This window comes from Orcinus orca, chromosome 1 (assembly GCF_937001465.1).
Source record: "Orcinus orca chromosome 1, mOrcOrc1.1, whole genome shotgun sequence".
Lineage (NCBI taxonomy): Eukaryota > Metazoa > Chordata > Mammalia > Artiodactyla > Delphinidae > Orcinus > Orcinus orca.
In genome coordinates, this window is record NC_064559.1 from 95,779,409 (window position 1) to 95,803,949 (window position 24,541).

Genomic DNA, 24,541 nt, shown 5'->3' on the forward strand with positions numbered 1-24,541 from the left:
CCTGGAACTAGGGGGGACGGGGGAAAAGAAGCGGCCTCCACAAGACCTTCAGCCGTCTCTGAGAGTCGAGGTCGGACAGTGGAACTATAAGCCCTTCCAGGATAGGCAGTGCCTTAGCTGTCAGTATTTTATATCCTGTATTGTATTGGAGTCTCACTACAACAGGCCTGGAAAGTAGACAACAGTGTAAACTTTTTACAGTCAAAGAACCCAAAATTCAAATGAGTTCCACAGAATGTTAGAGTTGGAAAGATTTAAAGATCATCTAGTCCACTCTCTTCAGTTTTTTATATGTGTTGAAACTGAGGCTCAGTAAAGTAATGTGACTTGACTGAGACTACAGGCCGGTCAGGGCCAAAGCCTGGCCGTCCTCCCTCCTGGGTATGCCTTGCACAGCCCTGTGTTGCTCTGCTCCTAGGCAAGTCTCGGGTCTCCACCTCAGACCCCAGAATTCTGGTCTCCGAGGGTGTCAGTCACCTGCTCACACCCCAGGCGCTACCACCCACCCCAGGGCTCTGACATCACCTCCTGTTGACCAATGAGTGGAGGCCCAGCAATGGGTGAGGATGTGAATGTCAGCTACCTCCCCCACCCCAGCTCTGTGGTTGCAAAGATGCTCTAACAGGAAGCGGGTTTAAGGAGCTGCACAGCTTCCTGCCCCCCAGGGCTGAGCAGGGCGAGAAGGGCGAGTGCCAGGCCCGGCCACGAGACACAACTTCTTGCCGGGGTCCTGGCAGCTTCCTCTTCCACAGCCACTTCCGTGTGGCCGGGGCCCCAGAGGCAGGAGCTGCTGCCCGTTGCCCAGGCCACCCTCCACCCCCAGTTCTGAGCCCTGCCCCTCTGGGGCCAGGCCAAGCCCAGAGGCTGGCTTGGGATCCCATGGGGGACTAGTAGGGCAAAGGTCTTAGGGGACAGAGGTGGCTGGGCCAGAGCCCTGGGGCTCCGGCCATGAAGTCTCGGCAGAAAGGGAAGAAGAAGGGCAGCTCGAAGGAGCGGGTGTTTGGGTGCGACCTGCAGGAGCACCTTCAGCACTCAGGCCAGGAGGGTAAGGAGGCCAGCCCGGAGCTGCTGTTGGGCGGAGGGGGAGGCGTGCAGCTTCTCCAGCCTGATCTAGGCTGAGGGTACAGAAGCAGCTTCCAGGAGCTCATGGAGAATGGGCAGTGGCTTGGGGTCACCCCCAGGCAGGGCAGGAAATGTGGCTCAGTGACTGCCTGGGGGTGAAGAGACTGGTGATGAGAATGGGGGCACCGAGGGAGCACTGAGAGGAGAGGAGGGAGAGACTGGAGACCCAGGAGAGGTAGAAGAAGCAGAGGTGAGGAGATGACAGCTGGGGGACAGGAGAGGAAGGCTGAAGGGACAGGGTCAGGAGATGAGTGGCTGAAGGGGCATGGATGGTCCTTAGGTCTGAATGAAAAAAGACAGGAGAAGGGCCCCTGGAGAGCCTGCGGATGGTACATGGGGAGGATGGGTGTTTCCTGGTTGGAGGAGACGAGGTTATGGGGCTCTGATCCCTCTGCAGCCTTGCTGGGCCACAGGTGAAGATGCAGGGTGGGGACGGTCCCCTCCCCCAGTCTCTCTGATTCTCCGGTTTTCTCTGTGCAAAGGAGAAACAGGTTCAAAGTGGAAGGTGAGGGGAGAAGCTGCTAAAATGGGAACACCAGAACAGTAAGAGAGATGGCCTGAGGCCTGGTGTGAAGATGGGGGTAGAGGGTACAAAGGAGGTTGGGGGTGAGGACTGTCTGTGGAAAGCATCCTCCCTGAGTTACCTTGGAGGACGCTTGGAAACGAGCAGGACCAGGGACAACATTGGCTCCCCACTGTGCTTGGTGTGCAGTAGACACTCAGAAACATTTCTTGATTTGATTTGGAATTGAACACAGGTATCCTGACGGCCCAGCCCAGCTTGTTTTTTGGTACTTCGACCTCCTCCCAAAGAAGGGCATGATTTCTCCCCCCCTCCACCCCAATCTGTCATTTCCTCTTTGTTCTCTGCTCTGGGCTGCTGCTCCGTGTGCCTGCAGTGGAGGGAGGGTGATGGTGGTTCCCAGCTCATTTCCTGCTCTTAGCCCCGCCCCTGTGTCCCCAGACACCTCCTTCCCCTTTTCTCCTCCCCCAGAGGCCCCCATCCCACTGGCCTCAGTTAAGGGAAAGCCCAGGCCCCAAGGAAGGGTGTTAAACAGCCGAAGTGGCTTCTCTGTGCCTTTCTTTCTTTTCTAACAGGGCACAGCCCAGCCGCCAGTGTGGGGTTGACTCCTTTACAAGGGATGCCTCTTGAGAATGATGGCTCTTGGGTGAGGGCCACATGATTTAATTGGGGCTGATGTTCTTCCAGTTCTCTGCAAACCCTCAGTTCAGCATCCTCATCCTGGCGCTGTCCTTCCCTGTGGACCCCCTGCCAACCTCCTGTTGAAACACTGAACTCACAGCCAGCCCAGATCCCACTCCTGTATCCCTTCCTGGCCTCTGTCAGCATTCCCGGAAGGTGAGGGGCATGTTCTCTGGAAGGGATAGGCATCTGGTTGCTGGGTGCTGATCCTAGTGAATCCCAGAGAGAGAGAGAGAGAAGCCCCTCCTGCCCTTCACAAGAACCTCACCTGAGTCCAAGAGGGGAGGGGTATCTTGGGCACCAGAGCAGCAGTGGCAGCCTTCTCCCCTTCTCCCAGCTCCTCCCAGCATAGACAGGTGGAAAGTGGAAGGACAGAGAGAGGCCAGTGATGGCTTCTCTCTTTAAGCCAAGATCCAGCAGAAATGAAAGCCCAGGCCAGGACAGCTGTGTTTGTGGTTAACTCATCCTCCCTGATTATCCTGGTTTCCCCCATCCTTGCAGCTTCGCTCCATCTCAGCACCCTCTCTCAGCTCTTTGCCCTAGGTGGGTCTCTTCCTTCCCGAGCCCTTATATCAATTGAGTTCTTCCTTTTTCCTAGTATTTATCTCTTTGAGATCTCGTTCAGGTTTCTGATTCTCCCGTTTCCTAAGCTTCAGGCCCTCCTCCCTGACCCACCCTTTGACTCTACCACCCCAACTATGTCTCTAACTTTTATCTCTGACCCCATTTCTCTTATCTCTGTCTCCTTGACTCCTCCATCCCTCTGATCCTCTTATCTCTTCCCCCATCTCCTTGACCCATTTCCTCTGTGGCTCTGACTCCTTAGGCTCTCGAATGCCTTCTTTAAAGGTATGCCTTCTGGCTTCCCTGGTGGCACAGTGGTTGAGATTCCGCCTGCCGATGCAGGGGACACAGGTTCGTGCCCTGGTCCGGGAAGATCCCACGTGCTGCGGAGCGGCTAGGCCCGTGGGCCTGCGCGTCCGGAGCCTGGCAATGGGAGAGGCCACAATAGTGAGAGGCCAGCGTACCGCAAAAAAAAAAAAAAAAAGGTATGCCTTCTTCAAAGGCCTCCCGTGGAGACTCAAAATCAACAGAGAAGGATGGGATGGAGAAGACCTGGACTGATTGCAGTTACTGTGAAAACAACCTGGGGTTTAGGTGACAGCCGACTATTTATGAGTCAACAGAGCGATGGCCGGAAGAGTTGGGGTAGCATTATTCACCCAAGAGTAGAGAAACAGCTTGAACCAGGAGGGTCTGCCTCATCTCTGCATTCAGTGCTGGGAACCTGAGGTCAGGGGGCCCTGGCAAATGGGCAGAGGTCCTGAAGGGATGGATGGTGAACTGTAGAGCCTGGACCAAGGTGAGGCAAGAGAGGTGACTAGGGTGCAAAATGTAAGGAAACTCTCACTCTCAGGGCCAGGCAAGTGAAGCTCTAGGTGCTTCCTCCTTAAGGAGGCATTCACTCTCAAGATCGTGCATGTGCACAGTTGACACTTGCACAACCCTAAGAGTGAGTGCTTAAATTTTGCAGCCTTGATGCTGTCCTTGTCTCACCCAAATCCTGGCTCTGGGGTGCAGGAGGGTAAAGGGTGTGGACTCCGGGTCACATAAAGAGGGTTTAAAATAGTGTTTGATGGATTTATTGATTTTCTTCAGTCTGTATTTCTAACTTACTTAATTCCACAAACAGCTTGAGATGGATGACTTCCAAAACCCAAAACTTTACAAAAAGAATAAATGACTGAAGGAATTGAGTTGAAGGGAAAACAGGAGGGGTAAACTCAGTACCTAGAAATGCATTTCAGGTGGTTCTATATGGTTCCAAGATGTGGGCTCTGAGCTTCCTGGTAGTTAAAGAGGTAAACGTAATCAGGTATGAAATTCATAAAGCTCATAAGAAAAGAATAGGTGGCTTAGGAGAAGCACAGCTTTTTCTGACACTAACACATGACAGGAATTTCTCTGGTGAGTCTCAGTTAATTGGACTCAATGTTTTGTCTTAGGCAATATTCTCTATTAAAGCTCCAATTCATTGACTAATTCATTGAGTAATTTAATAAACATCTGTTGAGCGCCTGCTCTGTTTCAACACTGTGCTAGACGCTGGGGAGGATGTTACTACTTGTCAGAAGGTATAGATACAAAATATACCAATCATAACAAAGTACAATAAGTGCTATGGACAGATATAAACAAAGGACCTTGGTAAGTGTAATACGGATGTAAGCAAAGGGTTCAGAATTGGAAGTGATGTCTGAAGTGTGTTTTGAGGAATGCACAGGGGCTCACCAGGCAGACACAGAGAGGAGGGCATTTCCAGGCAAGGGAAAACATGAGTGATAGTACCAAGGCTTGTTCAGGGGGTAGGAAAGTGCTGGATCATAGGATTTATTGGGGGAGCTGGCTGGAGCTAAGGCTGGAATGGCAGCTGGACCTGGTTTGTGAAAGGTCTCATACAGTATACCAGGTTGAGGAGTTTCTATTTTATTCTGTGTTTGTAAGCTACGCATTGAAGATTGGGGTGGAGCAGAGTGTGTATGTAGCAAAGGGTTTAAAGCATGGAGGTGCTTAAAAAAAAAAAAGTAAAGCATGGAAGTGCTTTAGAGAGGTAACTATGTGGCCTTGTGGAGATGAATTCAACACATGGTTTCTGAGGATTTCCCATGACTGAGACACCATGACAGATAAGGTGAGGAATGGCAGGATGGGTCACACTTAGATCTTGTCCTTAAGGAGCTTACGGTCTAGTAACTGGGAAGGGCTCCGAAGAAGGGAGAGAGAATACAGCGTTTTGCACTCTTGGATTTGAATCCTGGCTCTAGCTGGATGATACTGCACACTCATTACTTCTCTGATCCTCAGTTTTCATGTCTAATGCACAGGGCTTGGCATATCGGTGGTTCTCTCCTGAATTGACCTGTCTGAAGGTCTGTTGCAACTTCACGTACCTTCCTATGGCAGATCTAAGATCCATGCATTCACTAACCAGAGGAGGTGCTTCACAATAATGCCCATCAGCTCTGTTCCATTTTGGTTGCAAGAGCTAATGTTCCTTTATCTTATGTAGGGTGTTATGTAAACGCACTTTCAAGACCAGTCCTTCACCCTGAGTCCTCTTCCAATCACATTGCTGTCCCTTAAAAATTTCTGTAATAGCAACTAGTAATTACAGAGAGAGAGAATTTCAGGTCAACAAAGGCAGAACTTTCTAACAGGAATAGGCAGTCTGGAGAGGCAGTGAGCTCCCCCTTACTGGGGGAGTTTATGCCGAGACTCTAGGCCCAATGGGCAGAGAGATTGTAACGGGTTGGCAGGCTGGAGCTGATGTCCTGCAAGAATCTTTCTGACAAGTTTTTTTTTTTTTTTTTTTTTTTGTTGCGGTACGCGGGCCTCTCACTGTTGTGGCCTCTCTCGTTGCGGAGCACAGGCTCCGGGCGTGCAGGCTCAGCGGCCATGGCTCACGGGCCTAGCCACTCCGTGGCGTGTGGGATCTTCCCGGACCGGGGCACGAACCTGTGTCCCCTGCATCGGCAGGCGGACTCTCAACCACTGTGCCACCAGGGAAGCCCCCTGACAAGTTTTTATTCCACGAACTTTCTTCAGTCTCCCCAAGCCCCCTTCCCTGATGCATCCATTTCTCAGACCCCCTGTAGTCTCTGACCTCCCAGACCTTCTGATTTCTCTTTCTCTGCCCCATCTGTGTTCCCAGTGCCCCAGGTGCTAAGGAGCTGTGCAGAGTTTGTGGAGGAGTATGGAGTGGTGGATGGGATCTACCGCCTCTCAGGGGTCTCTTCCAACATCCAGAAGCTCCGGTGAGTCAGGCAGTGAGGGGAGAGCTCTGTGGCCAGGAGGCCAGGAATCACAGGGGTGAGGGGATGTGGGGAGAAGATAGATGATAGATACTGTCCAAGGGAGGAGCTCTAGTCTCCTCGGGAAAGGTTGACACCATGCCCCGCACTCCCCACAGGCTAGCCTGCACACACGCATGTGTGTGCGCACACGAATGTACACACACACACATGCACACACACACACACACACACACACCCCTCCCCTCCCACATGCACCCACCCAGCTTTAAAAACAAATTTAGATACAATTCACATGCTATAAAATTCACCATTTAAAAATGTGTAATTCAAAAAAATGTATAATTCAGTGGTTTTTAGTACATTTACAAGGTTGTGCAACCAGCGCTGTCTAATTCCAGAGCATTTCATCAACCCCAAAAGAAACCCTATACCCATTAGCATCATTCCACATTGCCCTCCTCCCCCAGCCTCTGGCAACCGCTAGTCTACTTTCTGTCTCTATGGAGTTGCCTATTCTGGACGTGTCACATAAGTGGAATCTTATAATTGTACATTTCTGTGTCTGGCTTTTTTTACTTAGCATGTTTTCAGGGTTCATGCATATTGTTGCATGTACCAGTACTTCACTTCTTCTTAGGGCTGAATAGTATTCCATTGTGTGGCGTTATCACATTTGTTTACCCATTCATCCGTTGACGGCTACTTGGGTTGTTTCCACCTTTCGGCTGTTGTGATTAATGCTGCTATAAACATTTGTGTACAAGTACTTGTGTGGACATATGGTTTCAGTTCTCTTGAGTATATACCTAAGAGTGGAACTTCTGAGTCGTACGGTAACTCTATGTCCAAACTGTTTTCTATAGCAGTTGCATCATTTTACATTCCTACCAGCAATGTGTGAGGGTTCCAATTTCTCCACATCCCAGCCAACACTTGTTACTGTGTGTCTTTTTGATTATAACCACCCTAATGTGTATGAGGTGATATTTCATCTATATTTGCATTTCCCTGATACCTAATTATGTCGAACACCATCTGTGTGCTTATTAGCCATTTGTGTATCTTTGGAGAAATGTCTATTCAAATCTTTGCTCATTTAATAATTAGGTTATTTGTGTCTTTTGAGTTGTAAGAGTCCTTTATGTATTCTGGATATCAGACACTTATTAAATCTATGATTTGCAAATATGTTCTCCCATTCTGTGCGTTGTCTTCATTTCCTTGATAGCATCTTTTGGTACACAACAGTTTGTAATTTTGATGTCAAATTTATCTATTTTTTTCTTTGGTTGCGTGTGCTTTTGGTGTCATATCCAAGGAACTGTTGCCTAATCCAAGGTCCTGAAGATTTACACTTATGTTTCCTTCTGAAAGTTACACTCCTCCATCCTTACACATACCCAGAAACACACATTTAGGCTCATCCCCCCACTTCTACCGACTCCTACATACCCCTACATTGCTACTCACACCAACTCTACATCCTGATATGTACTCCTGTTCATGCGTAGACCCATTTACCTATCCACTTACCCATCTCAACATCCACTCTGCACGTTGACAGATACAACGCCTTATACTTGCTGCCTCACGTATATACACGCCCCAACCTCTTCCTTCCAAGATTCATACGTGTTGACCCTCGACCCTGCCTGGAGCTCATCTCTACAGCTCTGCCTAGGTGAGGGTCCCTCAAATCATAGATTTACTGTAGGTGAGGGTCCCTACATTTCCTCAGACTGTCACCACTCCTGACCACTCTGCACCTCCCCAGGCAGGAGTTTGAGGCTGAGCGGAAGCCAGACCTGCGGCGAGATGTTTACCTTCAGGACATTCACTGCGTCTCCTCCCTGTGCAAGGCCTATTTCAGAGAGCTGCCAGACCCCCTGCTCACTTACCGGCTCTATGACAAGTTTGCTGTGAGTTGAGTGACAGCGGGGTGGGGGGAGAAGAGAAGGCTGAGGGTGACCTCTGTGGTTTTGACATCCCAGATGTGTCCAATGCCAGACCGAGTCCTAGGGATCCTGCGTGACAGAGACCACATGAAAATGAAAAGCCCCGTCCCTTACAAATCTCCTAGCTCTGCTACCTCTGCTCTCCCCTGTCCCTCTGCTCTTCATTGTCTCTCCTTTCCCTGCAAACTGCACACCGTGCAGGGTGAGACTGGGAGAGAGTAGAGGTCAGAGAGAGAGCAGAAGCTGGAAAGCCCTTGGAAATCACCTAGACCGGAGCTTCCCTACATTTAAGAGAATGAGAACCCTTTTAGGAAGTCAATTGTTTTTCAAGCGTGCCCTTCCATGAACTGCGATCGTGTGCTGAACATCGTTTGAATAAGAAAATACATGACAAAAGTGCTCTCTTGAATTGAGTAACACTTCTAAGTTAAGTTGCATTTTATTGAGCATGACATCATTTAGAGATCCTGAATACCAGGGCATGACATTCAGCCCATACAGGCCAGAAGGGGTGGGCATGGGCCTTCCTGGACACCTTGAAATCAACTCCGTGGCCCCTGGGGCGCCCACAGGGTGGAACCTGATGTGTTCCAGAACCAGAGCACTACTGATGAGGACGCTAAGGCAGAGAGTGGCTGTGAGTTGCTCAAGGTCACAAAGCTAGTAAGTGGCATAGCCAAGATTCATCTGCAGGTCCCGGGGCACCCAGATTCTACGTCAGTGTGCTTTGAAGATTCAACCTGGGGGATGGAGTGGGGTACAGCACAGGCTGTTTCTGAGAGTTTGGCTCAGAACTCTGGGGAGGAAGCAGGGGAAGCGCTGGGTCAGTGACTCCTGCTCCTTGATTTCAACCAGGAGGCTGTGGCAGTGCAACTGGAACCTGAGCGCTTGGTCAAGATCCTAGAGGTGCTTCGAGAACTCCCTGTCCCAAACTACAGGTGTGTGGGCCTCCTCGCCACCCAGAGTCCCGACTCCCCCCGCTCAGCCCAGGCTCTTTGTCCACCTGGGGCCTTGACTGCTCACTTCTCTTCTTGCACCACCCCTCAATCCTGCCTCTGCCTGAGCGCTGCCTTTGTGAGCTCTACCCCACAACGCCCCCTTTCTGCAGGACCCTGGAGTTCCTCATGCGGCACCTGGTGCACATGGCCTCATTGAGTGCCCAGACCAACATGCACGCCCGCAACCTGGCCATCGTGTGGGCCCCCAACCTGCTGAGGTGGGTGCATGTGTGGGGATCCTGGCAGAGCCTAGCCCCTGGGAAGCTGCTCGAGGAGGGGGTGTGGCTGTGTGGGTGCACTGGAGAGGGGTCTCACCCAGTGAGAACAGGAAGTTTCAGGATCACATTGAGTGCGATGGAGCTCACCCACGTGAGCCCCTTCTCTGAGCTTGAGTAAAGTCCCTAAGGACAGGGCCTTTGTGTTTTCTTTTTCTTTTTTGTCCACACTGAGGGGCATGCGGGATCTTAGTTCCCTGACCAAAGATCGAACCCGTGCCCCCTGCAGTGGAAGGACAGAGTCCTAACCACTGGACTGCCAGGGAATTCCCAGACCTTTGTGTTTTCTTACACTGCATCACTTAGCTCAGGGACTGGAGCAGGAAGGGGTTGGGGGGATCCTTGTCAAACGTTTGTTGAGCAAATGTCTTGGAGAAGTGGGTTGCACGTCACTCCCTGTGGTGCAAGGCAGACTATGAGAAGTCCTGAGATTCGTTATACACAAGGCGCCCTGCAGAGGAGGTAGAGATTAATCCTGAGGAGGGTGTCCAAGAAGGCTTCCTGGAGGAAGTGGCCATTTGAGACTTGAATCATGCATGTAGATTAAGAGGTGGAGATGGGGTTAATGGCATTCAGGGGAAAGGGTGTAAGAACTTTTTAGGGAGAATGCGAATGGGGAAGTGTGGTGGGGCTGGGGGAGAATAACTCCACACCTCCACAGGTCTAAGGACATAGAGGCCTCAGGCTTCAATGGGACAGCAGCCTTCATGGAGGTGCGGGTGCAGTCCATTGTCGTCGAGTTCATCCTCACACATGTGGACCAGCTCTTTGAGGGTGCTGCTCTCTCTGGTCAGTGCCCTTCCAACTCACCAAATCACCATTCTCTGTCTGGGAGTCATGTCAGAGTTATAGAGAGCCTCCAAGATCATCTAGTTCAGTTTCCCTGCTTCGTGGATGACAGAACTGAGTCTCATAAAGTATTGTTGCTTATGGTCACGTGGAGAAGACCCTGCAGAGAGAATGGTGCCGTCAGGACTTGAGTAGGCCTCTTCTGCTCTCCGTCCAGGGCATAACTTGGCCTCTTAATCACCATCCATCCTGGTTCTCGAGGCTAGTGAAGGATCATTCCCACCCCCGGCCCACTGGGCCAATGTCCTGGGATCTCCTGGCCCCCTTTGTCCCTGAGGACTCCCTCTTGAGGAGCTAGACACAGAGGGTCTGCCTCCAGGTATATCCCTAGCATGGTAGTTGGTGAGTGGGAGGGTGCAGTGAGGAGCTCCGTACCCAAAGCCCTCTCTCTGTTCCTGGCTGGCCGATTCCTCTTCTTTTCCTAGGTGGTGAGGTGGAAAGTGGATGGCGATCACTTCCAGGGGTCCGGGTGTCAGGCAGCCCCGAGGACCTTATGCCCCGATCCCTGCCCTACCACCTGCCTAGCATCCTGCAGTCTGGTGATGGACCCCCACAGATGCGGCCTTATCACACTATCATAGAGATTGCAGAGCACAAGTAAGGCCTTCTTCCTGGGCCCTCCTCCCCTGCACTGGCCACCAGGCTCCAACTGCAGTGATTTCTCCATCCCCTCCAGGAGGAAGGGGTCTTTGAAAGTCAGGAAGTGGAGATCTATCTTCAATCTGGGTCGCTCTGGCCATGAGACCAAGCGTAAACTTCCACGGGGAGCTGAGGACAGGGGTAAGTCTGGGGAGATGTAGGGGGAGCTCTGCTGAGGGTGTGCCAGGCCCTGGCTCTACGCACATCCCTGTCTTGCAGAGGACAAATCCGATAAGGTGACTCTGCGGCCAGCCAAGAGCATGGACTCACTGAGTGCTGTGGCTGGGGTCAGTGATGGTGAGTATAGGTGTGCACTCTTGTGTGTGTGTCGGGGTGGGGCGAGGGTAGTGATGGCTAGTGACTGTACCTCCAGGGAGGGAAGGGGGATCATAAGTAGGTGTTGGTGGGGTGACGTCTGACCTGCTGACTGTAAGGTTTGCAGTAGCGACTAAGGGAAGATGGGCCTGGTGTATTCCAGGCTAGAGAAAACAGGGGGCACTCTCTGGAGCCTTTCTGAGGTGTCCAGGCCCCTTGCAGAGGCTGTTGCCTACCTCTCTCTCCTCCACAGAGCCAGAGGGGCTGGTGGGACGTAGCAGTCCTCGGCCATGCCCACTGTTGCTGGCGAGCTTGGAAAATGATTCTGTGGAAGCAGCAGAGGGTGAACAGGAGCCCGAGGCAGAAGCACTGGCTGGCACGAGCTCTGAGCCCGGCACACCACGACCTGGGCGGTCAGCAATCCGTGCTGGGGGCAGCAGCCATGCAGAGCGCCGTGCTGGCGTCCACATCTCAGAGCCCTACGATGTCAACCTCCCACCACACATCAGTTCTATGCTCAACATATCCCCGAACATCATCTCTAACGTCTCCTTGGCCGGGTTTGCCCGTGGTCTTGAGTACCCCACCCTTCAGTCCCGGCCAAGCCCTGCCTCTGGCCCTGGCTCTGGCCCTGGCCTTGGCCCTGGTCCCCCAGGTGAGGATTCAAGGATTTCCCAGGGCTGGGAGAGGGGACTAGAACTCTAGGCTGAGGCTCCGATGCTGGGGATCTGCTCTGGGCTTTGGCAGGTTATCTTTAGCTGCCTCCCTGGATTCAAGACGGGGGGAATCCAGTAATATTATCAGGTTGTGTGAAATTCTTGCAGAGAGGATCTCTGGCAGCCTTAGATCACTGATATACCCAAGAATGGGGATCTGTGTCATATATATACAGCAGGGATTACTAAGTACAAAGTGGGACTATATCATAGACGATGGTAATAATAATAATATTAATACTAATAGCTAACATTTGTCGAGAGTTTATGATGTGCTTTGTTAAGGACTTTGAAGGCATTAGCTCATTTCATTTTCTCATAATGTTGACACAGGTATTGTTTTTATCCTTATATTACAGCAGTGGAAACTGAGGCTTAGGTTAAGCAATTTGGTAGGAGGTGGCAGAGCTGGGATTTGATCTTTGCTCTGACTCCAGTTCCTGAAGTGTCAATAATGAGAAGTACTGAGGCAGCACTAGGTACTGGGTAAGGATAAGGGCTACAGAGTTAAGTAGTCTTGGATTCAAATTCTGGCTGTGCCACTCGTTGTTTGTGTGACCGTGGACAAATCTCTCTGAGTCTCACTTTCCTCATATATAAAATGGGGATAAATACCCTACATTATAGGGTTGTTTTATGGAGAAAATAAGATAATGCATTATAAAATGTATAGCACAGTGCTTGGCACCTGGTAGGAGCTCAATAAAGGTGGCTCTAAGCCAATGGTTAGGGATATTGGTCTGAGAGGATCGGCCACATGGAGGATCTATGCTGGGAATGTTGGGCCCATACTGTAGCAATGCCAGGAAGACTCACATTGGAAAGGGTCAGGGCTGGTCTTGACCTTTGTATTCCTGGGACTACCTTTCTCCCAACAGATGAGAAGTTGGAGGCAAGTCCAGCCCCAGGTCCCCTGGCTGACTCAGGCCCAGCGGACATGACCCCTGCCCTGGAGGACTGCCTGTCCCAGGAGGTGCAGGATTCCTTCTCCTTCCTAGAGGACTCAAGCAGCTCAGAGCCCGAGTGGGTGGGGGTGGTGGATGGGGAGGTGGCCAAGGCAGGACCAGCAGGAGCAGCCTTCTCCCCTGGGGAGGACGACCCTGGGATGGGCTACCTGGAGGAGCTCCTGGGAGTTGGGCCTCAGGTAAGGAGGCGCTGTGCTGGGTTTGGGGGTGCTCAGGAATCCAGAGGGTGGACAGGGCCACCTGGTCCTGAGCCACGATGCTGTGCTTACAGGTGGAGGAGTTCTCTGTGGAGCCACCCCTGGATGACCTGTCTCTGGATGAGGCTCAGTTTGTCCTGGCCCCCAGCTGCTGTTCCCTGGACTCTCCTGGCTCCGGGCCTGAAGCAGAGGAGGAAAGTGGGGAGGAAGTCTTCCTGAGTGCCTATGATGACCTAAGTCCCCTTCTGGGGCCCAAACTCCCGACCTGGGAGGGTTCAGGCAGTCTAGAGGAAAAGGGAACAGGGTCTGGAAGACAGGCGGCTCCAGGACAGGCGGAGGGAGAACAGGTATTCTGGGAAGTTGAGGAGGGCAAGGAGGCTGAGCCTGGAATTAGACGGGACATCAGGGAGGAGGCTGAGGGGAGTCCAGAGAGTGGAGTGGAGGGTGGAGAGGCCAGTGAGGAAGGAGTGGAGGCTGAGGGAAGCCAAAAGGTGATTGACAGTTTGAGCGAAAGATGTGGGGAAGAGAGAGAGGAGACAGAGGCTAAGGGAGAGGAGTCCAAAGGTCAGCAGGAGGATGAGAGTACAGAGGAAGCTAAGGGTGTGGAGGAAACAGGAGGGGAGCAGGGGAAGGAAAGAAAGACCGAGCGAGAAGAAGAGGAGGAAGGAGATGAAGCCCAGGGAGAAGCCGGGAGGGACCCAGAGGATGGGGCCCAGGAAAACCAAATTGCTGAAGAGAGCTGGGAAGTTGTACACAAACAGGAGGCTGAAGGAGGCAGAGAAGATGAGGTCAAAGGGCAGAGGGGGGAGGAGAACCAAGAGGCAAGAGAAGACCAAGGAGATGGTGAAGATAGCAGAATCCCAGAAGCAGCAGCTGAAGGAGGAGCAGGGAAGGTCAGCAAGGAACGGGAGTGTGGAGACGGAGAAGATGAGGGAGACCAGAGGGCTGGAGGTGACCATGTAGAAGAGGGCTCCCTCCCTGAAGTGCCACATGTAGAGTCCCTGGAGGTTGACAGTGCCAAGGAGGGCAACGCCCAGCCCTCTGAGACAGAACACGCAGCCCCACAGCCACCCCGGCCAGAGGAGATGGATCCGGAGGGGCAGCCCAGTCCCCTTGGCTCAGCTGGTGGTGTGAGCATGCGCCTGGCTTCCACCCTGGTTCAGGTCCAACAGGTCCGCTCTGTGCCTGTGGTGCCCCCCAAACCACAGTTTGCCAAGATGCCCAGTGCAATGTGTGGCAAGATCCATGTGGCACCAGCAAACCCATGCCCAAGGCCTGGCCGGCTTGATGGAACTCCTGGGGAACGGGCCTGGGGGTCCCGAGCCTCCCGCTGCTCTTGGAGGAATGGGGGCAGTCTTTCCTTTGATGCTGCTGTGGCCCTGGCCCGGGACCGCCAGAGGACTGAAGCTCAGGCAGTTCGGCGGACCCAGACCTGTACTGGGGCTGGGGACTACAGCCTCATCCCCAAAACCTCCCCCTATAGCATGATCTCTGCCTATTGTCCTCGGCCCCTTAGCTGCCTGGAGCTCCCAGCTGAAGGCACAGAAGGGTCTGGACCCCGGAGTCGGTTTAGTCTGCCCCCGAGAGAACCCCAGCTCCCTGACCCCGTTGAGTCGCCCCAGCGCCGATCGTATGCATTTGAAACACAGGCTAACTCTGGGAAAGGTGAGGGACTGTGATTCGGACCAGAGCACAGGGCACAGGGGACAGTAGCTGTCTCCAGGGTCTCTCTGCTGTCTCTTCGGCAGCCTGAGCAGCTTTAGTGCCCAACTTTATAGGTTTTGGCCCTCCAGCTTCTCTTTATGACTGTGGAAGGCACGTCTTGGTCCGTTTACCTGAGGTTGTCTCAGACACAAAGCACTTATCCCTTACAAGATTCCAGAGAAAGTCACCGAGATCCGGTTCCCAGAGAGTGGGGTCACTGGCCAAAGGGAACAAAGAGTAGGCGGCAAACTTAACGATTTCTCAATGTGAAGAATGAAGGCAGAACTCCAGCCAAGTTCCGGCCCTCTTAGGCAATGAACTTCTCTTCATGGAAGTCCAGAGTACAGCCAGGGGTCAGGGCCAGATCAGAGCCTATTACATACAAACACTTTTAGAGTTACCCATCCTTGTTCTACTCTTGGGCCCTGGGACACCTCTTGCTCCTCTTAACTCCAGATTAGGAGGAAAATGTGCAGGAAACTTTGAATGTGGAGTATTTGTTGGAGGGACTGGCTCCCTTCCCAGCTCCCCCACCCTCTGCCTCCCTGCATCTCAAGGAAGAGAGGTCTTGTATAGATCTCTCTGGCCTCTCCTTTCTGCTTTGGAATAACTTCCTATTTTAGGGAAGGGGAATGGCGTCACTCAGGCCCTGGGACTGCTCCCGACAGGCTGGGGCCACACGTCCCAAGGGGCAATGTCTCAGAATAAACGTTGTATTTTTACACATAAGTAGTGTGGTGTCTCATTATTCTTATTAAAGTCTTGAGTGATACGTTTGGCCAAACGTTGTGTTTTTCTGTTTTTATTGTTTGGGCGCTCTTCCTCAGTTGTTGTCGTGAAGACCTGTAGCTAGAAACTAGAGCTGGGTTCATGGTGGTCAGGAAATGGGGAAGAGAAACTTATATTTACATAATGCTCATTATATGCCAGTAAAGGCTAGGTATTCTATGTGCACAGAATCTATGCTCTTGATTTTATTTGGTCCACCTAATAATTCTATAAGGTTGGTATTTGTAATCTCCATTTACAGATGCGGAAACCAATGTTAAGTCAAACGTTGCCAAAAGTCTCAGAACTAAGAAGTGGCAGAGGTTAGATCTGAGACCCGAGTTTGTCTGGCTCCAGAGTGTGAACTCTTCCTATCACACCACACTACTCCAAATCCATTAAGGGTAGGTCTTGACTGAAACGAATGGGAATCAAGATACCTCTCACAGAAACTCTGAGCCTCACAAAAACCATAAGCCTTGGGGGGTCTTTGGGTGACCGCTAACGCTAATACAAATCCTATGTATGCCCAGATATGTCCTAATCTCCAATAGAGAGTTTCTCCAATAGAAAACTTAAAAAAGATGTCCTTTGTTAAAGATGGCGCCTCCATCCGACGTCCCTCTCTTGATCTAAGCTGGCCTCTCTCACTCCCTTCTCCTGGAACTAAAAAGGCACTGTCCAGCAGAAAAATGGTAGCACCAAGTTAGTCGTCCTTCTCCCGTTCTTGGACTAGGACGAAAGCGACTACGACTTCAGAGCCATTCTCCCGAGACCCCTGAGCATTGCTTCTTCCCCGCCCCAGCAACACCCACAACACGCCCCCATCCCAGCCCTCATCAAGATGGAGCGAACGGAAGTGGGGCGACTCAGAGGCTGAGTAGGCTGGGCGGGTCCAGAGAGACACTTCCGCCCCTCACCAACATGGGCGCGGGCCGGCAGTGCGCATGATCAGCTGTCTTTGGAGATACCCCAGTCCGGAGAGGGAGAACACGGTTGGGGGAGATCGGCGGCTGAAGCTGCCTTGGCCGGTGAGTGCAGGACACGGCGGGAGTCTGGAGACTGGGTGCGCCGGCGAGGCAGAGCAGCCTCGATTTTGTTTCCGTTTTTTAGGTTCAGGAACTCCTGGGGCGGAAGCCTTTGTTTTGAGGGAGGGGGCCGTGCCTGTTTCGTTATCTCCCCTTTTTGTGGGCCGAACTCACTCCCCGCCCCCGGGCGCACAAGTCCCCGCCCTCCCGCGCTGCTCTCCGCGAGCCGATGGGCCGGACACTGCGGGACCCGCTGAGCTCCCGGTGTCCTTTCCTACCTCTGCGGATCAGCGGAGGCTGGGGGTGAGCCCGGCCGGGCTGGCCAGGTCACCGCGCGGGCTCCTGGTCGCGCGCCTGGCCGGCGCTCAGCTGCTGAGCGCCTACTGGTTGGTGGGCCTGCAGGGAGACGCCGCATTCTCAGGCAAGGTCTAGGCGCCTGACTTCTTTGCGAACTTGATTCTTTTTCCCTTTGTGTCGAGACTTAGGGCTCTTGCAGGGCCCTCGTTCCCTGAGCGTGCACGCCACAACATCCTAGCCCGCTTTCCGTGTCGCATACCCCTAATGCTCAGGATGTCCAAATAAGATTTGAATAAGTAGCCTGATCCCGTTGCTGGGTGTCCTCAGAGGCTGCCTCTGTCTGACAGCTGTGGGCCATAGAGACGCCTCCTGTGCCCTGGCCTCTGTTTCATTGCTTCCTTCTGCTGTCAGCGCTGCAAGCCTCAGAGGGGCACTTCCTCCGCAGGTTTGAGGATGGAGAGGTAGGTGGTCTCGAAACTCTGGTGCTACTTCTCCCTTAGGGACTGGGATCTTCTTGCAGCGCTACTTCCTCCGGACAGTTTCACTTTCAGTTCCTTTTTTTTTTTTTTTTGGTTAACACTGGATACAAGCTTTCCATGGCTAATTCGCTGAAGATAAAGGTCTGGGGGACCTTATGGGTAGAGAACTTACAAAAGTCTTACCCCTTTCCTGTCGGGATTATTTTATTGCTTTGTACAATGTAGCTGTTTTTTTCCTGGAGGCATCTGTCTGCTCAGCCCTTTGTTTTTCCTGCCCGCCTCCCCAGTCCGCGCCCCCCCCCCGCCCCACGGGTGTCAACGGTCGTAAGGCAGGCACCTCGTAGATGGATTCCTCCCCCATTGTCTCGTCTCTTTCCGAACCCCGAACCTGGAGTTTCGCCCCTTTTTGCTGAGGCTCAGTTGATTTGGAGTTGTCATGGCAACATTTTAGCAACTGTGTTGCTCTACAGGAAGGCTTGGTGAATAAAATTGTAGCAGCTTGAAGATGATACACTTGGGCTTTAGGGTCTTTAATGAATGACATAAAGCTGGACTCCCCAAAACAAGAGCCCTGTCAGTAGAAAGGGGCCCGAGGGCCAAGTCTGGTCTTTATGGTTCCGGAGGTTTTTCCAATGGGTTTCAGGTTTCCCTTTCCTAGATTTGAGAACGGGAATTTCTCGGCGTACAGTATGTGCCTGAGAGGCTGGAAGAAGCGTCAGCATCCATGGCCCTGTGTTTTTTTGTTTTTTTTTTTGCGGTACGCGGGCCTCTCACTGTTGTGGCCTCTCCTGTTGCGGACCACAGGCTCCGGACGCGCAGGCCCAGCGGCCATGGCTCACGGGCCCAGCCGCTCCGCGGCATGTGGGATCCTCCCGGACCGGGGCACGAACCCGTGTCCCCTGCATCGGCAGGCGGACTCTCAACCACTGCGCCACCAGGGAAGCCCGGCCCTGTGTTTTTTGATAGCTGTGGTCTAAACATGGCCCTTCCTAATCCTCATGTCATGGCAGATCGTAATAGCTTTAATAATAATCCATCCAGAAATATGTTGTTTCTCAGTCTTGAAGTATAATTATTCCCTCTCCATCAGGAGATGGAGTGATAATTGGAGAGACGCGGAGCACTATTTTGTAGAGTTGCTTTTTCAATCACTGTAGCCAGCCCTCAGTATCAGAATGGAGAAAGCTGATTGTCGCCTGCAGATGACTGGTTTATGTTCCTGGATGTGTCTTCAGGGAGCCTAGGTTCTAGAAACAGGGGAGCTTTCAGTTTCCTAGACTCACTAGACTCCCTGATTCCTACCAGGACTTAGCACTCAGGCCTGTGAGGCAGGAGATACGAAGACTTCCAAAGAAGGACCAATTCCTCGGATGTGCCCCCTCACAGAGAGATGAAGGGGTGAGTGAAGAAGAGGTAGGGTCTGGGATGGGAGATGGGAGGCCTGGGAGAACGCAAAATGGCTAAGAGCACTGGCTCTGGAGTCGGGCAGACCTAGATTTAGGTCCCAGCTACATCACCCTGCTGTGTGATCTGGTTTCCAGTTTATCAAATGCAAGTAGTGCTACCTACTCATAGTGCTGTTCTTAGTATTGAGTAAGATATTGCCTGTTAAGTGCTTAGCTCAGTGCTAAGTAAATACTAGCTCTTGTTATTCTAACCTAACCTAGCACCTGTTGGGAATGCCAATGAGTTTGGGAGCCATATGTTACTGGGCCAGTGAGCTTTTAAATCACTTCTTCCCTTATTCTTCCTCTTGTCCCTTCACAAACAGGCAGCAGAAAACAGCTGAAACGGAAGAGGGGACAGTGCAGATTCAGGAAGGTGAGTGGGAGAAACGGAACTGAGCTGAGACCAAGAGCCCATCATGGCCTCTCCCCCTACCCCATGGGCCTATCACCTGTGCAAGCTACTTCTTTTAAATGACATGCAAGTGCAACAGAGGGAGAAAAGCAGTAACTCACAGACTTGTCCTTTTCCTAATTCAGGTGCAGTGGCAACTGGGGAGGACCCAACCAGTGTGGCTATCGCCAGCATCCAGTCAGCTGCCACTTTCCCTGACCCCAACGTCAAGTACGTCTTCCGAACTGAAAATGGGGGCCAGGTAAGGGAGGGGGCCAGGTGGCTGCAGGTGTTACCTGGGGTTGGGATTGAGGGAGGTAATTGAACCTGTCATGGGTAGAACCTGGTTTGGAGGATGAGGTGAAGATGTGGACTGTTTGGGGGGAAGGGGATGGGGGTCTCTGAAGGATTCTTGTTTGGGGGCCCTAACCAAGAGAAGCTTTATGAGGGACGCTGGAATCCCTAGCACTTACTCTCTTGTTCCCTCTTCCCCTCCTTCCCCTTTCCTCCCTGCCTCTAGGTGATGTACAGGGTGATCCAGGTGTCTGAGGGGCAGCTGGATGGCCAGACTGAGGGGACTGGCGCCATCAGTGGCTACCCTGCCACTCAATCCATGACCCAGGTACAGGGGTATGGGCTGCAGAGGGGACTAGAGCTCTGAGTAGTAACATGAAGAAGGGAACCAATAGGATAGGTGTGGCTAGGGATAGGGAAGCATCTAGGGCTGCCTTGACCCAAAGCACTAGACTCTCCCTTTCTGGATGTTTCTCCCTCCCTCCTCCCAAGGGACAGAAGCTGCAGAGTAGCTCATGGGAAGTATTTAACTGTCACTTGTCTCTGTTCTCTTGCTCCCCTTCCCAGGCTGTGATCCAGGGTGCGTTCACGAGTGATGATGCAGTTGACACAGAGGGGACAGCTGCTGAGACGCACTATACTTACTTCCCCAGCACTGCAGTGGGAGATGGGGCAGGGGGTACCACATCGGGGAGTACAGCAGCTGTTGTTACCACCCAGGGCTCAGAGGCACTACTGGGGCAGGCGACCCCTCCTGGCACTGGTGAGATATTATGTGAGGATGCTGGCTGGAGGGGCTAGGATAGGCTGTGGGACATGGCTGGTGGGCAGTGGGCCTTTACTCATGATCCCTTAAATGATCACAAAGACGTGGGCAGGCAGTGAGTCTGGGGCTGCCCTTCCAGCAGGAGGCAGTATGTCCTTTTTAGAGGAGGGTCCCAAGGCCTTGGCCTTAGAGCTTGGTGAGGTTCCTAGGCCTATGTCCTGACAGAACCTACCGTGCATCTTCATAGGTCAGTTCTTTGTGATGATGTCACCACAAGAAGTGTTGCAAGGAGGAAGCCAGCGCTCTATTGCCCCCAGGACCCACCCTTATTCCCCGTGAGTAACCCGGTTTCTTTTCAGTTACCAGAAATGGTCTTGATTCCTTCCAGATTTGGTGTAATTCCTCACCCAAAACTCCAATCTCATTTTTTGACCCTCCCTTCACTCTGGCCACTCTGGGCTCTGTTGCTAGGAAGTCAGAAGCTCCCCGGACAACTCGGGATGAGAAACGCAGGGCTCAGCATAATGAAGGTAGGTATGATCTGCATCTGAAGCTTGGAGCTCTCTGGTGGGATTGGGGGATAGCTGTGATGTTGAGGGGAGACGTTAGGTAATTTTACCCTGGGGCCTTTGGTGAGTTCTCCCTGAGTCACCTTGTCCTCTACTTTGCCCCACAGTGGAGCGCCGCCGCCGAGACAAGATTAACAACTGGATTGTACAGCTGTCCAAGATCATCCCAGACTGCTCCATGGAGAGCACCAAGTCTGGCCAGGTCATGGAAAGACCCTGGTAGTGGGCAAGATGCCTGAATTCTGTCTCCTGGTATTGTTTCCAGAAATGGTAGAGAGTGGGCACACATGGCAGTAGTCTTTTCCTATCTCTCTCTGAAGTTCCTGAATCCCTGGGAGATGTTATTTCACCATCCTTAAGGGAAAATGAGGTCCAAAATGTAAACATGCTTTTGGAAAGCAAGCCAGGTATCTTATGTCCTAGTCCTCATTTTGTTGGCTTTTTCTTACAGAGTAAAGGTGGAATTCTATCCAAAGCCTGTGATTATATCCAGGAACTTCGGCAGAGTAACCACAGGTTGTCTGAAGAACTGCAGGGGCTTGACCAGCTGCAGTTGGACAATGATGTGCTTCGACAGCAGGTCAGACCCCCGCACCCTCAGTATAGCTGTCCTCAGCCTCCCTAACCACTAACCCAGCTTGGGCCGCCTCCTCACTGGTGGGTGTCCCGGTAAGTTCAGGGACTTGGCTGTGCCAACTTTTCTACCTATTTCCCTTACTGCCTCCTTCCCGTGGTAGGTGGAAGATCTTAAAAACAAGAATCTGCTGCTACGAGCTCAGTTGAGGCACCACGGAGTCGAGGTCGTCATCAAGAGTGATAGCAACTAATTCTGGGGATCCAGAGGCTTTGGGCCCTACAGCCCCTTTCAGAGAACTGCAGATAGCCCAGGAGCAACAGGCTAACCCCGTGCCCTTTCCTTCACTGCCCACTTCTGGCATGGGACTGGGGGGAGTTCAGAAGGCGTGTCTTTGAACTGAGGCCTTGTGATATAGCAGCCTGCAGTGGTGTGAAACACACACGTGGATGTGTACTGACCTCCTCGCCCAACCCCACCGTGCAGCCCCTGGGCCCTTGTGCTCCTCTTGCACAATGCATGTGCTGTCTCCATGCTGGACACTGGACACACTGAACTGGGGGGCTTGCCCTGTGCTTGCTTAGAGTGCCAGCAGAGGGTCTGCTGACAAGCAAAGCTCTGGCTTGCCCCAGGACACTGGCGCTTCCACTGGTTCTTCCTTTCCCTGGAGCTCAGATGTGCACCTGAGGACTCTGGGGAACAGGCTTCAGCAAGAAGTGGGGATAGGATGCTTAGCAGTGGCTGCTGCCCCAGGAAGAGGAGATTGGCCGGCAAGCAGCTAAGGCCTATGCAGAAGTCTCTGAAGCCAGGGAGAACAACAGGCAGGGCCCACTGGGGGCCTTACCCCCTTGTGGGGACGTTTTTCCCCCCCCCTTTTCTTTCTTTCCTTTTTTTTTTTAAGATAAAATATTAAGAGCCACAACTGTCTCCGTTTTTTCTCCTTTTGCGGGCCCCAGGGCGGGAGGGCGGGGGCACATTGTGCTTTGACCAGTAAGGGTTCGGCCAAGGTTAGGGTGGGGTGCTGCTCCTGGACTCTGAGTCCTACTACCTGGGCCAGACCGGTGTGTCGTTGCCCGCCCACGCCCGGCAATCGCGAGGATTTCTCTAGCGGGCGTGTGTTAGGGCCACTGGGAACCGGTGCTGCAGGGGGCTGTGCGAGAGGCGGTGCCTTCGCTTCCGGTTCCGGTCTCGGCTTGGCTCCTGCTCCGGCTCTGGGAGAGCGGGGGAGATGCTGCGGGCGCCCAGGGGGCTGGCCGGGGCCGCATTCCTGAAACTCGCGTTTGCGGCGCGCACGATGGCTGGAGGTACCTGCAGGGGAGACCTGGAATCTCCTATAGGCTGCGCGTGGAGACCCCCGGTGGAGGTGCACGCGGAGGGAGGCGCAAAGGGGCGTGGCGGAAGGCGTCCTCGCTCATCCCCCGCCGGGTAGGGGCGCGGCCAGGTGAGGGGGTGCCGCGGCAGCCGGGCCTTGCAGTCCTGCTCCCCTCAAGGCTCTCGTGCCCCCTGCCTCAGAGCCCACGGTCTTGCTCCCTGAACTCCGTTCGCTCCTGGCCTCGGGCCGGGCCCGGCTCATCGACGTGAGATCTCGGGAGGAGGCGGCAGCTGGCACCATCCCTGGGGCGCTCAACATCCCGGGTATGGGATTGAGAGGGGAAGCCCTGGTGGTGGAGTAGAGAGGCCGTCCAGGAGAGTCGCAGCCCATGGGACCTCACTTAGGATGGTGTGGGGAAGGCACTGGTTACAGGGCTTCAGTATTCCGGTAGCTCCCCAAACTTCCCTTAAGAAGGGTTGATTGGAGGCGGATCCTGGCCGCGGAACTGGCCCTTCAAGTTTGAGGGGATAACAGGCGACATGGAAGTGGCAGGCCAGCTTCTGTACACGCTCGATCTCCCCAAGGCTGAATGCCTGAGTTTGCCCGCTCCTCACAAACTAGGGAAGTGGCTTCCCTTCAAAGGTTGTGTGGCTGACTTCCTGTGCAGGTAGGCTGTATCTTGTCCTTGAGGTTGGGGGGGGTGGTCACCGTGTGTTGTTTTGGGGCCCCCTGGAGATTTGTTCGACCGCAGGACCAGTCCTTCCAGGCCCAGCCTCAGAGCCTGAGGTTGCCAAACTGCCGGCTTTCCATTCTGTCCTCTCGACTCCTCCTGCCAGTGTCAGAGTTGGAAACTGCCCTGAAGATGGAGCCAGCTGCTTTCAAGGCTTTGTACTCCACCGAGAAACCAAAGCTGGAAGATGAGAACCTCATTTTCTTCTGTCAGAAGGGCAGGCGGGGCTTTCAGGCCACACAGTTGGCCCGGGGCCTTGGATACAAAGGGTATGGGGATGGTGTGAATTGCTAGCTGGGGCGTGACTGGGGACTGCCTCCTGGGCACTGCCTCCTGGGCTTGTCCTTCCCTCACCCCTCTTTCTCTCCACAGGGCTCGGAACTACGAAGGGGCCTATAGTGAATGGTTCCAGAAGGAAGGTTAGGTAGAAGGTGGCTTATTGAATGCTCCCTCCACCCACCCATGGCCTCCTTCACTAAGAGTGATGAAGGGGCTGACTTGCTGGGTTGGGCAACTTCTTACAGTGCTGTGCACCAAAAGCAACAAATAAAGAGCAGTTCATTAAAGTATTGGAAGCAATTTGTCAGGTGGACAGAAAACAGTTCTAATCTTCATCTAGACTTCATTTCAGCCCTAGGTTCTTCTTCCAGCATTCATCTGCTCCTGCACCCTCACACACCAAAACCAAAACAAAAATGAAAACACCCAGCAGTTTGCTGAGAGACTATAGTTCAGAACCACCTGGCAGTTTGTTTATTTATTTATTGGCCGCGTTGGGTCTTGGCTGCTGCGCGCCGGCTTTTCTCTAGTTGCCACGAGTGGGGGCTACTCTTCGTTGTGGTGCGTGGGCTTCTTACTGCAGTGGCTTCTCTTGTTGCGGAGCGCGGGATTTAGGCGCGTGAGCCCAGTAGTTGTGGCACATGGGCTTAGTAGCTCCGCGGCATGTGGGATCTTCCTGGACCAGGGCTCGAACCGGTGTCCCCTGCATTGGCAGGTGGATTCTTAACCACTGCACCACCAGGGAAGTCCCCACCCGGTAGTTAAAAAAAAAAAAAAAGTCTTGGGCCCCATCTCAGATTTGGAGTCTCGGCAGTGGGACCTGGGCATTAGTGGTTTTACAAGCCCCTCAAA

The 24,541-nt window shown here is 53.0% G+C and overlaps 3 protein-coding genes across 11 annotated transcripts; all 3 read left to right on the forward strand.

Annotated features, from left to right (window-relative positions):
• Positions 1-48: 48 nt before the first annotated feature.
• On the forward strand, positions 49-15,483 carry ARHGAP30 (Rho GTPase activating protein 30). Of its 5 annotated transcripts, XM_033414251.2 has the most exons (13): positions 915-1,045; positions 2,333-2,482; positions 6,039-6,141; positions 7,920-8,060; positions 8,952-9,034; positions 9,205-9,312; positions 10,031-10,158; positions 10,644-10,815; positions 10,895-10,998; positions 11,077-11,154; positions 11,426-11,827; positions 12,767-13,032; positions 13,125-15,483. In XM_033414251.2, the coding sequence occupies exons 6-13, from the start codon at positions 9,221-9,223 to the stop codon at positions 14,727-14,729; spliced, it is 2,847 nt and encodes a 948-aa protein (XP_033270142.1). In that variant the 5' UTR covers positions 915-1,045; positions 2,333-2,482; positions 6,039-6,141; positions 7,920-8,060; positions 8,952-9,034; positions 9,205-9,220; the 3' UTR covers positions 14,730-15,483. The 5 variants fall into 5 exon arrangements, with proteins under 5 accessions (XP_004284465.1, XP_033270141.1, XP_033270140.1 ...); XM_004284417.4 differs by lacking the exon at positions 2,333-2,482 and having other exon boundaries at positions 49-1,045; positions 7,916-8,060; XM_033414250.2 differs by lacking the exon at positions 2,333-2,482 and having other exon boundaries at positions 49-1,045; positions 7,916-8,060; positions 12,767-12,861.
• A 925-nt stretch (positions 15,484-16,408) lies between these two features.
• Positions 16,409-22,266, forward strand: USF1 (upstream transcription factor 1). 4 transcript variants are annotated; one of them, XM_004284419.4, is made up of 11 exons: positions 16,409-16,553; positions 18,632-18,724; positions 19,098-19,147; positions 19,312-19,427; positions 19,686-19,787; positions 20,027-20,222; positions 20,473-20,560; positions 20,697-20,755; positions 20,902-20,996; positions 21,246-21,374; positions 21,532-22,266. In XM_004284419.4, exons 2-11 carry the CDS (start codon positions 18,717-18,719, stop codon positions 21,619-21,621), a joined length of 933 nt encoding a protein of 310 aa, XP_004284467.1. In that variant the 5' UTR covers positions 16,409-16,553; positions 18,632-18,716; the 3' UTR covers positions 21,622-22,266. The 4 variants fall into 4 exon arrangements, with proteins under 4 accessions (XP_004284467.1, XP_049550907.1, XP_049550904.1 ...); XM_049694950.1 differs by having other exon boundaries at positions 21,246-22,266; XM_049694947.1 differs by lacking the exon at positions 16,409-16,553 and having other exon boundaries at positions 18,630-18,724.
• A 258-nt stretch (positions 22,267-22,524) lies between these two features.
• TSTD1 (thiosulfate sulfurtransferase like domain containing 1) lies at positions 22,525-23,976 on the forward strand. 2 transcript variants are annotated; one of them, XM_004284475.4, is made up of 4 exons: positions 22,535-22,672; positions 22,881-23,003; positions 23,517-23,679; positions 23,783-23,976. In XM_004284475.4, the coding sequence occupies exons 1-4, from the start codon at positions 22,597-22,599 to the stop codon at positions 23,832-23,834; spliced, it is 414 nt and encodes a 137-aa protein (XP_004284523.1). In that variant the 5' UTR covers positions 22,535-22,596; the 3' UTR covers positions 23,835-23,976. The 2 variants fall into 2 exon arrangements, with proteins under 2 accessions (XP_033270173.1, XP_004284523.1); XM_033414282.2 differs by lacking the exon at positions 22,881-23,003 and having other exon boundaries at positions 22,525-22,672.
• The last annotated feature ends 565 nt before the right edge of the window (positions 23,977-24,541 follow it).

What these genes read in the sequence shown, in the direction of transcription:
- TSTD1 (XM_004284475.4), top strand. Translation starts at nt 22,597, where the DNA reads ATGCTGCGGGCGCCCAGGGGGCTGGCCGGGGCCGCATTCCTGAAACTC. An exon ending in GGCGCGCACGATGGCTGGAG is followed by an intron (nt 22,673 to 22,880) that starts GTACCTGCAGGG and finishes CCCCTGCCTCAG; the next exon opens with AGCCCACGGTCTTGCTCCCT. An exon ending in TGGGGCGCTCAACATCCCGG is followed by an intron (nt 23,004 to 23,516) that starts GTATGGGATTGA and finishes TCCTCCTGCCAG; the next exon opens with TGTCAGAGTTGGAAACTGCC.
- ARHGAP30 (XM_004284417.4), top strand. Translation starts at nt 949, where the DNA reads ATGAAGTCTCGGCAGAAAGGGAAGAAGAAGGGCAGCTCGAAGGAGCGG. An exon ending in TGAGGGTGCTGCTCTCTCTG is followed by an intron (nt 10,159 to 10,643) that starts GTCAGTGCCCTT and finishes TTCTTTTCCTAG; the next exon opens with GTGGTGAGGTGGAAAGTGGA. An exon ending in ACGGGGAGCTGAGGACAGGG is followed by an intron (nt 10,999 to 11,076) that starts GTAAGTCTGGGG and finishes CCTGTCTTGCAG; the next exon opens with AGGACAAATCCGATAAGGTG.
- USF1 (XM_004284419.4), top strand. An exon ending in AGGACCCACCCTTATTCCCC is followed by an intron (nt 20,561 to 20,696) that starts GTGAGTAACCCG and finishes CTCTGTTGCTAG; the next exon opens with GAAGTCAGAAGCTCCCCGGA. An exon ending in ATGATGTGCTTCGACAGCAG is followed by an intron (nt 21,375 to 21,531) that starts GTCAGACCCCCG and finishes TTCCCGTGGTAG; the next exon opens with GTGGAAGATCTTAAAAACAA.